This window comes from Lactuca sativa, chromosome 3 (genome assembly GCF_002870075.4).
Source record: "Lactuca sativa cultivar Salinas chromosome 3, Lsat_Salinas_v11, whole genome shotgun sequence".
In the NCBI taxonomy this organism is placed as follows: Eukaryota; Viridiplantae; Streptophyta; class Magnoliopsida; order Asterales; family Asteraceae; genus Lactuca; species Lactuca sativa.
The window spans coordinates 1,382,575-1,398,942 of NC_056625.2; the positions used below are offsets into that span (position 1 = coordinate 1,382,575).

A 16,368-nucleotide genomic window follows, 5' to 3' on the forward strand; every position below is an offset into this window, starting at 1 on the left:
AAAAAATGATCAAGTCTTCCGTTGCTAAAATCATGTTTTGAAACTAGTTTTTGAATAAAAACCTAATAGAAAATTCCTAATTTTGGATCTTCCATACAAGTCAGACACTTTTTGGACCATATCCACAGTTTTTGCGAAACCACAAGGACCAATTTTGCACTTTAGTCTTTGATAAACCATAAAGACCATTTATATATATATATATATATATATATATATATATATATATATATATATATATATATATATACACACACACACACACACACACACATTACATGGTGAATGGTGAACAATTAAAAAGAATTGTATATTCATAATAACTAGAAGAAAAGAGCAAAAAATACCAAAAAACTTAGATCGTCGTATTGTATTTGCTTAATTGGGTCGGGTCAGTTGAACCGTTGAAGTGAAGTTGTCACAGACAGAAAACAAAAGACAAAATTGTAAAAATGGTCCCCGTGGTTGACAAAACTTTATGATTTTGGTTCAAAAAGTTTTGGTGGTGCATCAGTGGTACCTCTAATCTCTTCTACCCCTCTTACATCTCTTTCGCTCTTTCGAGGAAACACACAATTAAGAACACCCCAACTACCACCGGTATTCGCATGCACCTTCTGCCGCTAGATGTCGCATGGAAACCTTCATACGTCACTGATTTGTTTATACTTCAGGGAAGGAGCAATGAATTGGGTTAACAGAGACGACGGGGGAATTTAAACCCAAATCGAATCACCCACAAGACATGAAGCCTTTAGTGGTGGGATATCGTTCACATTGACGTAAAAATCCGATGGAGATAATGAAGTTGATGAGTTTGCAAATTTGTATACTGTGAAATAGAGGTGTGTTCTTTAGTTTTTGGGTTTTAGTACATCTATACCCAGTTGAAAAAGGGTTGATGGGAAAAAGATAAGAGAACACCAATAATTGTGTTTGTATGGTCTGGAGAGAGAGAGAGAGAGAGAGAGAGAGAGAGAGAGAGAGAGAGAGAGAGAGAGAGAGAGAGAGAGAGAGAGAGAGAGAGAGAGAGAGAGAGAGAGAGAGAGAGAGAGAGAGAGAGAGAGAGAGAGAGAGAGAGAGAGAGAGAGAGAGAGAGAGATTTTAATTAAAATAATTAGAAATTAATTAAAAGAATAACAAAGAATTATCTAAGGGTATATTAATCCTTTTAGGTAGAGTATGGACTAAAATAGCATAAAAATATCAATTATAGGGACCAAAACCACATAAAATATCCAAAATTATACCACTGGTATATTACTAAAACTTTTAGACTAAAACCACATAATTTTACAAATTGTATGGACCATTTTGCAATTTTGTCAAAATGGAATCTCAACACTGGTAAAGGGTACGACCTCTCCTCTCGACTTGTTTTTCCCGCAATCAATTCTGGGGTTTTGGATTCAAAAAGAAGAAAAAACCTAACCCATGGCTTCATCAACACCACTCACCATCACCATGTTCCTCGTCTTCCTGTTAACATGCTTCCCGACTTCATCTTTCTCTGTTCCATTCATCGTACTTCACGGTAATACATGTATAATTATTAATTAGGGCTTTTTTTTTTCTTAATTGCACTGCGATTCATTGATTTTAAGTAGGACTTTCGTTCGTTTTCCACTGAAATGGGATTGTCACTTGGAAACGAATAAGTACAGTTTCTGATCCTTTGTCTTACTTGCTATCTGATGAACTAGTATTTGCATCTGTGTTTTCTTTAGTTGGCGTTTGCCCATCATAATTAGTATTACAGCATATACCGTTGCTTCAATTCCCTCTAATGAAATATAAGATAACTTTTTTACATTTTAAGTTTTGTGGCTCAACGGGTTCTATTCTAACTGAAAACTGATATTTGATGATTTTGCGCATCATGGCCTTCTCTCCTACTTATTTTATTGACACTGTTTTTTTTGTAAATACATCAAAAGCCTTGGGTGCTCAATTTATCTATTATCCAGTTGTCCCTTCACCCTGCAAAAACAATTATTAGAACTTCAATTTAGTTCCAAATTTTCAATAAAAATGAACTTCAACAAAGATGGTAGATACAAATAATTTTTGGTTTTAAATCAATATCATAATCTGATCAAATTTGCATTTGAAAGAAGAATTGCACAAGATCCGAATACAGATATATCCTAACATCAAAGTGTGTGTGTGCATGTGTGTGTATATATATATATATATATATATATATATATATATATATATATATATATATATATATATATATATATATATATATATATATATATATATATAGGGTTAGGTTATTGTCTTCCAACTATCTATTGTGTGCATATAGGATTGATTGTAGACCAATCGTTTTAGTTATTTTAAGAAAATAATTAATGCATATTACATGTATTATTATATCTTCAACATGTAATATGTATAAATATTTTCTTAAAATAACTAAAATGATTGGTCCATAATCAATCCTACATGCACACAATAGATAATAGAAACATTTGAACATATATATATATATATATATATATATATATATATATATATATATATATATATATATATATATATATATATATATATATATATATATATTGGCAAATTGCAAAAAAGTCGGTATATTACCATAAATTTTCGATTTTGACACCGAGTTATTTGTTTTCGTAATTATGTTATTATATTTACAATTTTGTTGCAATATCAACTAAATGATCGGTTTTTTCTGTTCTCCCCGGTAACCACTTTTCCCAAATTGCAATAAAGTCATTAAGTTGATTAAAATTTTGATTTTGACACCGAATTTCTAATTGTAAGAAAGTCACTATATTACCATAAAATTTTGATTAGGACGCTAAGTTTTTTTTTTTTTTTTTTTTTTCTCAATTATGTCATTACATTTACAATTTTGATGCAATGTCAACGGATTGACTGATTCAGGATATGTTATTGTGGTTTAGAAGCTTGATTTGTATAACAAATAAATGAATGTCGGTCCAATGGTTCAAACTCACTTACAAGTCAGTAAAAAGGGTATATAATCACTCTTTTAGGAGATGTTATTGTGGTTAAAAAGCTCGATTTGTAAAATAAGTAAATGAAGATCCCTATAAGGTCGATTTAGTGGTTCAAACTCATTAAGCATCTCCTGGATCGACCTTGTAGGGGTCTTCATTTATTTGATGCATAGATCGAGCTTCTAAACCACAAACCACAATAACATCTCCTAAAAGGGCGAGTGCCATTTTCACCGACTTTTAAAAGAGTTTGAACCACTAGATTGACTTTAAGATGCATTTGTGAAGAAATACTCTGACGAGAATTAAACATTGAACATTATAATAAAAAAAATGTCACCTAAAAGGCTGAGTACACCCTTTTAAGTGACTTTGAACAACTGGATCGACCTAAAAGGATATGTGAAATTGGGTTCGATGCAAACTCTATATTTGAAGCTCAATCCTACCACATAAGATCTTACATGGCTTCCACATTACATTATTGTCATGTCATTTATTTGTTATCGTGCTAGATTGATGGTAACCGGCCAATTGGTTTAGAAGCGAGTTTGTAGGGATCTTCATTTGTAGGGGTCTTCAATAATTTGTTGTACAAATAAATCGACCTTGTAGGGGTCTTCATTTACTTGTTGTACAAATTGTGCTTCTAAACCACAATAGCATATCCTGAAAGGGTGATTATTCCCTTTTCGTTGACTTGTAAGTGAGTTTGAACCATTGGACTAACCTTGGTTTATTTGTTTTAAAAGTCGAGCTTCTAAACTACAATAACATCTCCTGAATCGGTCAATTCATTGACATTGCAACAAAATTGTAAATGTACTGACATAATTGAAAAAAAAAACTCGGTGTCAAAATCGAAATTTTATGGCAATATAGTGAGTTTTTGCAATTTGAAACTCAGTGTCAAAATCAAAATTTTGTAAACTTAGTGACTTTATTGCAATTCGGGAAAAGTGGTTACCAGGAAAACAGGAAGAATCGGTCATTTGGTTGATATTGCAACAAAATTGTAAATATAGGGACATAATTGCGAAAAGAAATAGCTCGGTGTCAAAATCGAAATTTTGTGATAATATACCTCTTATTATTCACTTTTCTTCATTTTCTGTTGTACCAATTTCATATACAATAACCTAAACTAGCAAAATGAATTGTACCTGGCAGGAGTAGGAAACATGCTTTCTAGTAGTATAGCTTCACACTTCACACTTCACACTTATAACTTAACCAAGAAGTCTTCAGCGATAAGAGAATATGTAATTTGGGGCTTTTTGACTGGCAGAGTCAGAGTCAGGCATCCAATCAAAAGTTTCGTTGAATTTTTAAAAGTTTAATCTTCTGAGTTTTTGTATAGAATTTCTCTTAACAACTTAACCTATCTTACCCATAATCAGTTGTGGGCAACACATGAGGCGCTGGTTTTCCAAGAGTATATACGTGACGTGGAACTTAGACTTGTATTTTCTAGAGGTTTGACTGGTTTACAAGGATAAAACTGGAAACTTGAGTAGATGAGGGTTTTAAGTGTTTCTTGAGGAGAGATTGAATTAAGAAAGGATTTAGTTGGTATGATTGTGATCAGCATGAAGGTGTTCTTCCTACTGATCCAATCGAGTTTGTTGAGAGCGAATTAATGTCCATGATGAAGGCGGCAAGTTAATGGCAATGCAAAACATAAATTAGGTTTTAATAAAATCAATAAAGTAACAAAGAAGAATGGTAAGTAAGATTTAAGAAGATGATGAAATTGATTGAAAGCTTAACACAATCAAAAGCTTGTTCCAGGGAATTGACAACCACAAGGTTAGAGCCAATACAAATGTATCAAATTATCCCAGATTGGCATTTTGGTTTGGGCCTTGTAGAATAAACACGTAAAACTCTAAGTTTAATGGTGTTTGACCTAGTGATTCCGGATTCACCTAAATGAATAGGTTCAGAGACGTATGTATGCCAATTGGGCTGCTCTCCTCAAAATTTCTATATATAGTGGAGTTTGAATTGGTAATTTGTGATATAACCATTTTCAATAAATGTAGTTACTGATAAGCCTTAGGAACTTCTAGTTTACAGCAGGAGGGGTAGAAAGGTCAATAAATAATAAAGCAGCATGGGAGTGTGGTGCAGTGTCTTTTTTTTTTTTTTTTCTTTTTTGCTTTATCCTTTTGTTTCCGTTATTCCTTCAGGTGGTTATGACCTTAGCACTAACTTTGTTGCACTGCTGTAATCGTGGGGAATTCTTCCAGCTGGGTTGTGGTCCCAGTGGTCCCTATTTTTGAGGATTATTCCCTTAGGAGTATATTTAAGTCTGTTTGCAGTGTAGGGCTGTTTATCGATTTTGTTATTGTTCTTATGAACCTTGGAGAGACTCTCACCTCTATAATTGTGAGAGAACTATCATTAATCATATGAATTCTGGAGTTTACGTGTCTTTGTGAGTTATTTTTATTCATAGCCTATCAATTGGTATCAGAGCCTTGAGATTCAATGAGAGGAGCTTCAAAAGAGGCGGCTGTTGTGAAGAAGGTAGAGGAACAAGTAGGGGTGATGCAAATCCGGCTTCATTCGCATGGAACAGATATCCAGGAGATGAAGATGAGAATGGATTCGTTGATCCAAGGGCAAGATGAGCAAAAGTCGGCCATGGAGAAGGTGTTAAAGCGACTTGACATCCTTGCTGGGGCCGGAAAGGGGCACCCTCTCGGTACTAATTCAAGTATGGTTACTCTTGGCATCAATACTTCCATTGGAACAGCGTTGAACAAAAACAAAGAGCTGGCCAGCTCTGTAATCATGGGTTCTGGATCTGGTGGCTCACGCCAAGGGGGGTCAGGACAAGGCGGTTCTGGTCCAGGCGGCATTGGTGGACCAGACCTCGTTTTTGGGACGCTTTACCAAAACGGTAACGACAGAGGTGGGGGAAGATACGAGTATCGACACCGTAAGATTGACATGCCGGCGTTTGATGGGACTGACCCCGATGGCTGGGTTCTTCAAGCGGAACGTTACTTTGCGATTTATTAGTTACTGGATGAGGAAAAGATCACCGCTGCGGTCCTCTGCCTCAGCGGAGACGCCTTAGCTTGGTACCGGTGGTCAAATCAACGAAAGGTGTTGAACACTTGGGAGGAGCTCAAGGAGTTGTTCCTAAATAGATTCCGACCAATTCATGGTAGCGACCTGTACGAGCAATGGGCGGCGCTTAAACAAACGGGGACGGCGGAGGAATACGTCCGACGGTTTATTGAGTTATCGGCGCCATTAGAGGGGGTGACAGAACGGGTCGCGCTAGGGAATTTCATCGATGGGCTGCAGGACCACATCAAAAGTGAACTGAGAATGTGGACTCCCAGGGACTTGGGCCGGGCGATTGATTTAGCCCAACAAATAGAGGAAAGAAATCGGGCATTATTGGCTAGCGGATTCGGAGCTCTAGCAACCCGAAACCTTCAATCGGGCAAAAAGGGAATTGGGGGTAATTCTTCAACCACTACTCTCGCTATACCTGAGCGCATCGGTGGAAATATGCGCCAACACCATTCACTCACAGAAGCTCAAATACAAGATAAAAGAAATCGTGGGGTTTGTTACAGATGCGACGAGAGATGGTTCCGAGGACATCAGTGCAAGACCCAAGTGAATGTCATCTTGGTGGAAGACGACGTCGCCCCGCCGGATTTGGGCACTAAGAAAGGGGACGAACTCGAAAAAACAGACCCAGCAACCCTTGATTCGGCAGAAGTCAAATTGGAAGTGAAAGTCTCGCTAAACTCAGTAGCTGGGTTAACCTCCCCACGAACAATGAAGATCCGGGGGGTTATAATGAACCAGCCGGTGGTCACGTTAATTGACTCCGGGGCCACCCACAATTTCATATCAGAAGGTCTGGTGATTTCATTAGGGCTTCATGTACAAGAGACGGAACCGTATGGCGTACGGATGGGAACCGGGGATAGCGAACCAAGCCAGGGAGTTTGTCGAGGAGTGTTGCTCCAGCTTGACTCAATCGATGTGGTGGAAGAATTCCTTCCCCTACGGCTTGGAAGCTCAGATGTTATCTTGGGTATGAAATGGTTGGAAACACTTGGAACTACCCATACTAATTGGAAAGAACAAACCATGGAATTTGAGGTGGGAGGTCAACGAATCAAGCTCACAGGTGACCGTTCTCTCGGAAGATCGCTAATTTCTTTAAGAGCCATGTCAAAAGAGCCGAGCAAAAACTCCTGTGGGTTGTTAATTGAGATGAGCAACATAGTGGTGGAGGAGAAAAATGTGAAGGAGGTTCCTACCTTCTTAGCGCAGGTGTTAGAAGAATTCAGAGATGTCTTCCAAGAGCCCACAGGACTTCCGCCTGAATGTGAATTACAACACCAAATCATCCTAAAGGAAGGTGCATCCCCTGTCAGTGTTAGACCTTATCGATCTCCCCACTTTTCAGAAGGATGAGATAGAAAGAATGATCTCCGAGATGATGGCAGCCAATATTATCCAACCCAGTAACAATCCTTTCTCCAGTCCGGTGATCCTCGTTAAAAAAAAAGATAATTCATGGCGGTTTTGTGTGGATTATCGAGCTCTAAATAGAGTCACGGTGCCCGATAAATTTCCTATACCAGTGATCGATGAGCTCTTGGACGAACTACATGGAGCTACCATTTTTAGCAAATTGGACCTGCGATCCGGTTATCATCAAATTAGGGTGAAAATTGAGGATGTACACAAAACAACGTTCCGGACCCATGAAAGACATTACGAGTTCAAAGTCATGCCATTTGGCCTTACCAACGCCCCCGCTACCTTTCAATCGCTGATGAATGAAGTCTTCCGGCCCTTCTTACGGAAGTTCATTTTGGTCTTTTTTGATGATATTCTCATATACAGTCGGGATGAAGGATCGCACCTAATCCACCTCAAGACAACCTTGGAAAAATTGCGAGAACACAAACTTTTTGTGAATCAGAAGAAATGCGAATTTGGACAAAGGAAATTGTCATACTTGGGTCATGATATATCTGCAGACGGGGTGTCAGCTGAAGAGACGAAGATCCAAGCAATGATAGATTGGCCTACGCCTAAGAATATCAAGGAGTTTCGCGGGTTTTTGGGACTCACGGGGTATTATCGGAAGTTTGTAAGAGGTTATGCCAACATTGCCTCAGCACTTACGGAGCAACTCAAGAAAGATAAATTCGGGTGGAACCAAAAAGCCGAGAAGGCCTTTCAAGACTTGAAGAAGGCAATGACGACTGTTCCGGTGCTTGCCATGCCTGATTTCCAAAAGACCTTTGTGTTGGAGACGGATGCATCAGGTTTTGGTTTGGGAGCGGTGCTAATGCAGGAAAATCGTCCCATAGCTTACTACAGCTCCACCTTAGGAACAAAGGCAAGGCTCAAATCAATCTATGAGAAGGAACTGATGGCAATAGTGATGGCAGTTCTCAAATGGAGACCCTATCTTCTTAGGAGGAAGTTCATAGTTCACACGGATCAGTCCAGTTTGAAGCATATATTGGAACAGAGAATGGTGGGAAGCGATTACCAAAAGTGAGTCTCGAAATTGATGGGGTTCGACTTCGATATACATTACAAACCAGGTGCGAGTAATCGGGTGGCTGATGCTTTATCTTGAAAGAACCCTGAGATCACGTGTGACAACATGAGTGCAGGGCACTGGGAATTTTGGGACAAACTCAAAGAAGAGCTTGTACGAGATGAGTTTATTAACCGTGTCAAGAAGGATTTAGAGTTGGATGCAAATTCACACAAGGGTTTTGCAGTTTTTCGTGATAATCTGCTATACAAGGGGAGGTTGGTGGTTCCTGCAAATTCCCCTTTGATACCTGACATCATAGCACAATTCCACGATACACCGGTTGGAGGGCACTCGGGGGAAAAGAAGACTTATCAAAGAGCGGTTTCTGAAATTTTCTGGGTGGGAATGAGGAATAACATTGCTGAATATGTCAAAAGGTGTGAGGTTTGTCAAAAACATAAGAATCTTACAACCAACCCAGCGGGATTGTTGCAGCCGATCTCCCTTCCTCTTCTAACTTGGGAAGAAATAACCATGGATTTCATAGAAGGTTTGCCCAAATCGGAAGGATGGGATACAATTTGGGTGGTTGTGGACCGTTGAGCAAGTATGCTCGTTTTATTCCCCTTCGGCATCCCTTTACAGCAACAACGGTGGCCAACTGTTTTATGAAGGAAATCGTTAAGTTGCATGGGCTCCCATCTTCCATTATCAGTGACAAAGATCGGGTTTTTACAAGTCATTTCTGGCAAGAGTTATTCCGTCTTCATGGGGTCCATCTCAAGCATAGTACCTCCTACCACCCCCAAACGGATGGGCAGTCCGAAGTAGTTAACCGGTGCCTGGAAACTTACTTAAGATGCTTCTGTTCCGAGAAACCAAACAAATGGGTCAAATGGCTTGCGTGGGCGGAATATTGGTACAATACATCTTTCCATTCAGCCACCAAATGTACCCCTTTTAAGGCATTGTACGGACGGGACCCACCACCCCTCATTCGCTATGAAGGACAACAGACCCCTGTTGATTCCATTGACCGTCTACTGGAAGACAGAGATGCAATTCTAGATGAATTGCGAATGAATCTAATTCGTGCTCAACAGAAGATGGCGGATCAAGCTAACAAAACAAGAAAGGATGTAGAATTAGAAATGGGTGATTTGGTGTACGTAAAACTCAAGCCTTATCGACAGCAGAGCCTGGCTAAGCGGAAGTATGAGAAGCTGGCTGCAAGGTTTTACGGACCATATCGTGTGCTTCAACGAGTTGGAAAGGTAGCCTACAAGTTGGAACTACCAGAAAAAGCCGCTATCTACCCAGTTTTTCACATTTCTCAATTGAAGCTAGCCACAGGTACCTCAACCCCAACTAACATCATACTACCACAACTGAATAGTGATTTGGAGTTAATAGTGCAACCATAAGAGCTGTGTGGAGTCAGAATGAAGAAAATTGGTGGGAAAGATCAGAAAGAAGTGCTCCTTAAGTGACAGGGTTTAACCACAGCAGAAGCCACCTGGGAACATGGGGAAAAGATTAGACAGCAATTTCCCAGTTTTGACCTTGAGGACAAGGTCAAAGTTTGGGAGGATGTAGTTACTGATAAGCCTCAGGAACTTCTAGTTTACAGCAGGAGGGGTAGAAAGGTCAATAAATAATAAAGCAGCATGGGAGTGTGGTGCAGTGTCTTTTTTTTTCTTTTTTGCTTTATCCTTTTGTTTCCGTTATTCCTTCAGGTGGTTATGACCTTAGCACTAACTTTGTTGCACTGCTGTAATCGTGGGGAATTCTTCCAGCTGGGTTGTGGTCCCAGTAGTCCCTATTTTTGAGGATTATTCCCTTAGGAGTATATTTAAGCCTGTTTGCAATGTAGGGCTGTTTATCGATTTTGTTATTGTTCTTATGAACCTTGGAGAGACTCTCACCTCTATAATTGTGAGAGAACTATCATTAATCATATGAATTCTGGAGTTTACGTGTCTTTGTGAGTTATTCTTATTCATAGCCTATCAGTTACTAACAGTGAAATGGATTCATTCATGTAGAAAATTTATACTATAAAGTGGCCCCACTCCACCCTAGTTTTTGAATATTTTGTGTGTGCTCGGAACCTATACTCCATATGACTTTCCCACAGCTTCCTGGTTTTTTATGACAGCTCACAGCTGATAAGTAGCATCTTAAAATGTTTGTATCCAGGAATTGGAGATCAGTGTTCAAATAAAGGAATGACAAAGTTCACCCAGGAACTCAGCAACTTGTCCAAGTCCCAAGGATTTTGCATGTAAGCCTTCTGATGTTTGATTTTTGTTAATAATGTAAAAGTAAAAGTAATGGTTTGATCCTTTGGTGGCATGTTATTCTTCCAATGGTGTAGTGAGATTGGAGATGGAGCATGGGATTCCTGGTTTATGCCACTACTAGAACAGGTACAGCTCTTTCCTTGAGATGATGTTAACGTATCATCTTCTTTTTTTTTTTTTTTTTTTTTTTTTTTTTTTTTTTTTAATAATCTTTTACTTACAGAAATCTTTTTTATGTTTCCCAGACTCAAGTTGTTTGCGACAAGGTGGAGATGATTTCTGTTGTTTCTTATCTTGTGAGTTTAGTTTTTGAGGCTGCTTCCACTTACTAGTCATTAGTCATATTACATTTCAGGTCAAGAAAATGAAACAACTCAGTAATGGTTACAACATACTTGGCCTCTCCCAGGTGACCTGCCTATCTGTTTGCCTTCTGCATCCAGTGCACTGCTCTCTCTCTCTCTCTCTCTCTCTCTCTCTCTCTGTATATATATAAATATAATATAATTTCCCTCTGTGTACTTACAAATTACAATACAGGGTAATCTAATAGGCCGAGGAGTTGTAGAATTCTGTGATGGCGGACCTCAGGCAAGTCAAAGATTTTTTTTTTTTTTTTTTTTCTGGTAAGGTGAAAACACTTGCTAGTCATTACATAAAAAACTATAGGCATGTTTGTATGCCATAAATAAATAAATCTCTTCCCCTTAAAGGTTTGTTGGTGCATTTTAGCATCTAATAATAGTTAATTTTGTGGGGAATCAGCATCAAGCATGTCTCATAAGTTTATGGTGATCTGGTTGTGATATAATATATTTATATATACAGGTTAAGAACTTAATCTCTTTAGGAGGACCTCATGCTGGTACAGCATCAGTGCCGCTTTGTGGTGTAAGTGCTCTGCTCCATTTTTGTTTTGTTGAAATAATAATAATAAAAAAATAAACCAGGATTTATTATTAAATAGTTTTAATATGGTTTGGTGTTTGCAGTCTGGCATATTCTGCATGATAGCGGATGCACTTATCAAGTCAGAGGTTTATAGTGATTATATCCAGGTACGTACTTGCACTAGGGTATGATCTATATACATATATCTGTTTGGTGCTAATAAATAATTTGGCAGGAACACTTGGCCCCCAGTGGTTATCTGAAATTGCCAAATGTAAGTCCACTAGTAGTAGTAGTAGTAGGTAGTAGAATCTACATATATATATATATATATATATATATATATATATATATATATATATATATATATATATATATATATATATATTCTGTCTGTGAGTTGATTGTTTGTCTGGTTGTTTGTTAGAACATGGATGCATACTTACAACACTGCAGATTTCTTCCAAAGCTTAACAATGAGATTCCAGAAGAGAGAAACTCGACTTACAAGGAGCGATTGATGAGCTTACAAAATCTGGTGCTTATCATGGTATGTAACTATGTATGTATGTATGTTGATGGTTTGTTGTATGTGTGTGTAATATGAGTTGTGGTGTAGTTTGAGCAAGACACAGTGGTGATACCAAAAGAAACGGCTTGGTTTGGATATTTCCCAGATGGAGAGTTCAGTCCAGTTTTGGCTCCACAGCAGGTAGCTATACCATACACATCCTAACTAACTAAATACATAACATAAAGTCCTTGTCCTTATAAATGAAGTGAAGGGGGTTTTGACTTTTGTTGTTTTTTTTTGACCGACAGACGAAACTTTATATTGAAGACTGGATTGGTCTGAAAGCACTGGATGAAGGTGGAAGAGTGAAGTTCATAAACGTGTCGGGAAATCATCTTGGGATTTCCGATAACGACATTAAAAAGCATGTCATTCCTTACTTGAAACAACAAGATGATGATGATGATGACGACTCGTCATCAAACATCAAAGTCGAATTGGAGTTGGAGTTAGCGGGATATTCAACTTATACATGGCCACCATCAGTCAAAAGTTTTTTCAGCTATTTACTTGGACTATGATGGAGGATTCATACCATCATATGCTTAGCTACAACGTCTGTAGTTCCTTCTCTTCTCTCGGTTTTTGTCAAAAAGAACCCAACATGCTCTTCAGTCCCGCATTTCAAATACATTCATTTTTTGACCATGTGAAGAATCTTTTATTTATTTTTAGATATTTTATTTTCTCCATAATTGGACAAATTTTCATATTACAACATGATACAAAATTAAGTAAGCACTTAGGTTTTCATTTTGTTTGTTAAAACATATTATATATATACTTTTATGTTTTTCACAAGAATATGTACACAAAGCAAAGCAGTAATTTTGTATGACATTAATTGTTTATTAACATAGATGGTTGATTTTGAGCATTTGTGAGTTGGTGAGGCACAGAAGACTTGAAAACCTCGCCAAGGCCGCCTCACCAACAACTCGAACCCGCCAAACCAAATTTAGCTCCAAACCATCTTTTTCTTCATCATCAACATTATATCCATCAACATCAGCTGTAGTTATCACAACTACAGAACCATCATCAAATCTGAATACACCTCTCGATACCATATCCATATCCATATCCATATCCATAACAGACCTTCCCAAGAAACTATTCCCCCAAATGTCCCTTGAACCTTGTTGTCTTTTCTTCACTTTCAGTTTCAGATGGTAATATTCCTCCACCGCCTGCATTGTTGTTTATTACAAATTACAATTTCACATCAACCAAAGTGTGCAACTCACTCACTCACTCTTACCTGCCGCTGAGCAGACGCCAGCAGAACCCTAGGCCGAATTGACCTTACATACGCGTACGCAGCAGCAGGCGACATATGCCTATGCTGAATCTGTTGTTATAAAAATAATACAAATAAACCATCAAAACATATATGTATGTATTGTATGTAATGGTATTTACACTCCACTCACCAAATAACATATCACAATGGTTGTGCTGCGTCCACGACCAGCTTTACAATGCACATATGTACCCTGCTTTGCAAGCGTCTTCCCTTTACAACAACAATAAAAAACATTAGCCAATCATTTTGATCACCAACATTTACCCATTCCAATCAACAACACAAGACTGCATTTACCATGGATGAAGTTTACAGCTTCACATATATCATCAATTGACGGAGCAAATAGGTAGTCCCTTGTTGGAAGCACTAGATGATCAATGCCATGGGCCTATTATACATAACATATAATTAATTGCAACTCATACATGCATGTATAGGACCAGGTTTGTATGTGTGTGGCATCAATCACAAATATAGCCTAAAAAGGAAGATGAAAAGTTGATAGATTATAGGAACAAAGAGAGATGATTACTTTGTATAAAGCCGTAGGGACCAAAGTCTCATATGGTTCATTCAGGGTTATCACTCCATGAACACCAAGGTCCTTTAGTCGTTTCACGTCTCTAGGAAATGGAACAGCACCTAGCAGCAGAAACTGTATATTGCAATTAGAAGCAACTATATAAGATACAACACAAAAAATACAAAACCCAGAAATTGTATCAACTTCAACATGGTACACCACACCTCAAAGTGACAATATCATGTCTGTATTTTAGTGAAAGGAGACCAACATCAGAAGATTATGAGAACTATACGATGCTGAAACATAACTTACAATACAGATCCGACTAGCTAGTTTTACTAACATTATGGAGATAACAAAAAGCGCAATAACACTCCAACTAAGTTTTAGCACATATTAAACAACAAGAATACCTCCTCAATCTGATCCCACCACCGAAAGTCGGCCTGAAATTTGTTTCTAACAACATTGTATACGAGTGTCGGGTAGAACAACGCACGAGCACCCGCTCCTACCAGAACCCTCTTAGAACCAGACAGCCCAATAGCCCCTCCGCTCGCCACTACAGAAAAAATCTCCTCCTGCTCCTCCTCCTCCTCCCTCCCCCCTGATGACTCGCAAACACCCTTTAAATCTTCGATATACATAATCACCTCAAAACAGTATCCTACTGACCACACCAGCAAATCAGGATTGTATCCTTCCAAATTCACAACAACTTACTCCGACAAACATACGACAACGTAATCCTTCAATTCATTAACGTCATATATACGGAAACTTGAAGATCTACAACTACACGTAAACACTCCAGATGGCCAAGATGATCATAGGAAAAGCCAAATTAACTTGCCAAAAATCACAGCTACGCCTTTCAAAATAGACAATCGGTCAACGATTTTCACTACGCAAAACTTGATATCGCAATCGAATAGATGAACCCTGAAACACGACGAAATGAGAATGACAGAGGAGATGTAGCATCGATTTAGTAAAAAGCACTTAAGCCCTAATTTCAAGGTTTCGAATATTTGAAGTTATCAACTCGTACTTTTTCCACATTTTAAGAAAACGGAGTCACGAAGCTAATAATTTGGAATTGATTACCATAGACCCCCTAAAACTATATAACCATGTCATATCCTCCCCCTCCTAAAAATATATAAGCCTTGTGTCCAAAAATATTAGGCTAAAACCTCGATCCCACCAACTCGGCATGCCGAATTCAATGGCTATACTCGGTGAATGTATAATGATGAGAGAGAGAGAGAGAGAGAGAGAGATGCGGAAAACTCGACGAGTTGCTCTGCCAACTTGATGAGTTGGTTCGAGCTTTCCCGCTTTTTGGAATGATGAAGAACTCGACGAGTTGCTCTGGTAACTCGGTGAGTTGTCTCGAGCTTTTCACGATTTTCTAAGAGTTGAAGGAACTCAACGAGTCAGTAGATGCACTCGACGAGTTGGGTCAACATGGATTGTTGACTTTGACCATGGCTGACCAAGTTTGACCTTGAGGGTATTTTGGGTATTTCAGGATTTTGATGAGGTTAGTCACTTGGTGATTGTAGGCAGTTGAGTTGGAGCTGTCAGTTGGGATTGATATTACCGGTTCAACACTACTTGTGATGTGAGTTTTCCTCACTATACTTAGGGGTCGAAGGCACCAAGGCCGACCCATTGGATTGATATCCTAGTAGTTATTGATATGTTGAGTATGAGATAGATATGCATGCTAGTTTGATATGCTAGTCTGGTAGATATGTAGGACTACTTGTGGTACTATTTGATTATCTGTATGTGCGATTATCTGTTACATGTCGACATGTTTTGTGGGTTGGATTGAGGTTGTACTACTCCGTGTTGTAGCCGACAAACCCTGGAGTATGCCGGATATGAGGGGAGGGCCAGGGAGGGCATGCCAGACTCATACTGAGGACTCATGAGCATTCCAGATACGAGCTGAGGGTCGGGCAGGGCATGCCAGACTCGTACTACGAGCTAATCTTTTGTATGCCAGTCCAAGGACTGAGGGAGCAAGCCAAACATAAGTTGTGGGCCCAGGGGCAAGCCAAACTTATTATTGTTGGCTCAGGAGCAATCCAGACATGAGATGTGGGCCCGATAGGCAAGCCAGACTCATGTTGTGGGCTTGGGGGTAATCCAGTCTGTAAAGATGTGGGCCCATTACATGTTGTTATTATGTGTACTATGTGTTATGTATCGGTATTTT

General features: G+C 38.7%; 2 protein-coding genes across 2 annotated transcripts; one reads left to right on the forward strand and one right to left on the reverse strand.

The window, feature by feature from the left end:
- Positions 1 to 1,346: 1,346 nt before the first annotated feature.
- On the forward strand, positions 1,347 to 13,056 carry LOC111892872 (uncharacterized). The gene is made up of 12 exons (XM_023888930.3): positions 1,347 to 1,534; positions 10,735 to 10,819; positions 10,913 to 10,964; positions 11,084 to 11,104; positions 11,194 to 11,247; positions 11,379 to 11,429; positions 11,667 to 11,729; positions 11,831 to 11,896; positions 11,965 to 12,003; positions 12,157 to 12,279; positions 12,349 to 12,441; positions 12,552 to 13,056. Exons 1-12 carry the CDS (start codon positions 1,435 to 1,437, stop codon positions 12,822 to 12,824), a joined length of 1,020 nt encoding a protein of 339 aa, XP_023744698.1. The 5' UTR covers positions 1,347 to 1,434; the 3' UTR covers positions 12,825 to 13,056.
- LOC111892873 (phosphatidylglycerophosphate phosphatase PTPMT2) lies at positions 13,051 to 15,178 on the reverse strand. Its single transcript, XM_023888931.3, has 6 exons — positions 14,552 to 15,178; positions 14,145 to 14,267; positions 13,907 to 14,000; positions 13,737 to 13,819; positions 13,565 to 13,654; positions 13,051 to 13,493 (listed from the first exon to the last, which is right to left on the reverse strand). Exons 1-6 carry the CDS (start codon positions 14,783 to 14,785, stop codon positions 13,155 to 13,157), a joined length of 963 nt encoding a protein of 320 aa, XP_023744699.1. The 5' UTR covers positions 14,786 to 15,178; the 3' UTR covers positions 13,051 to 13,154.
- Between the last annotated feature and the right edge of the window lie 1,190 nt (positions 15,179 to 16,368).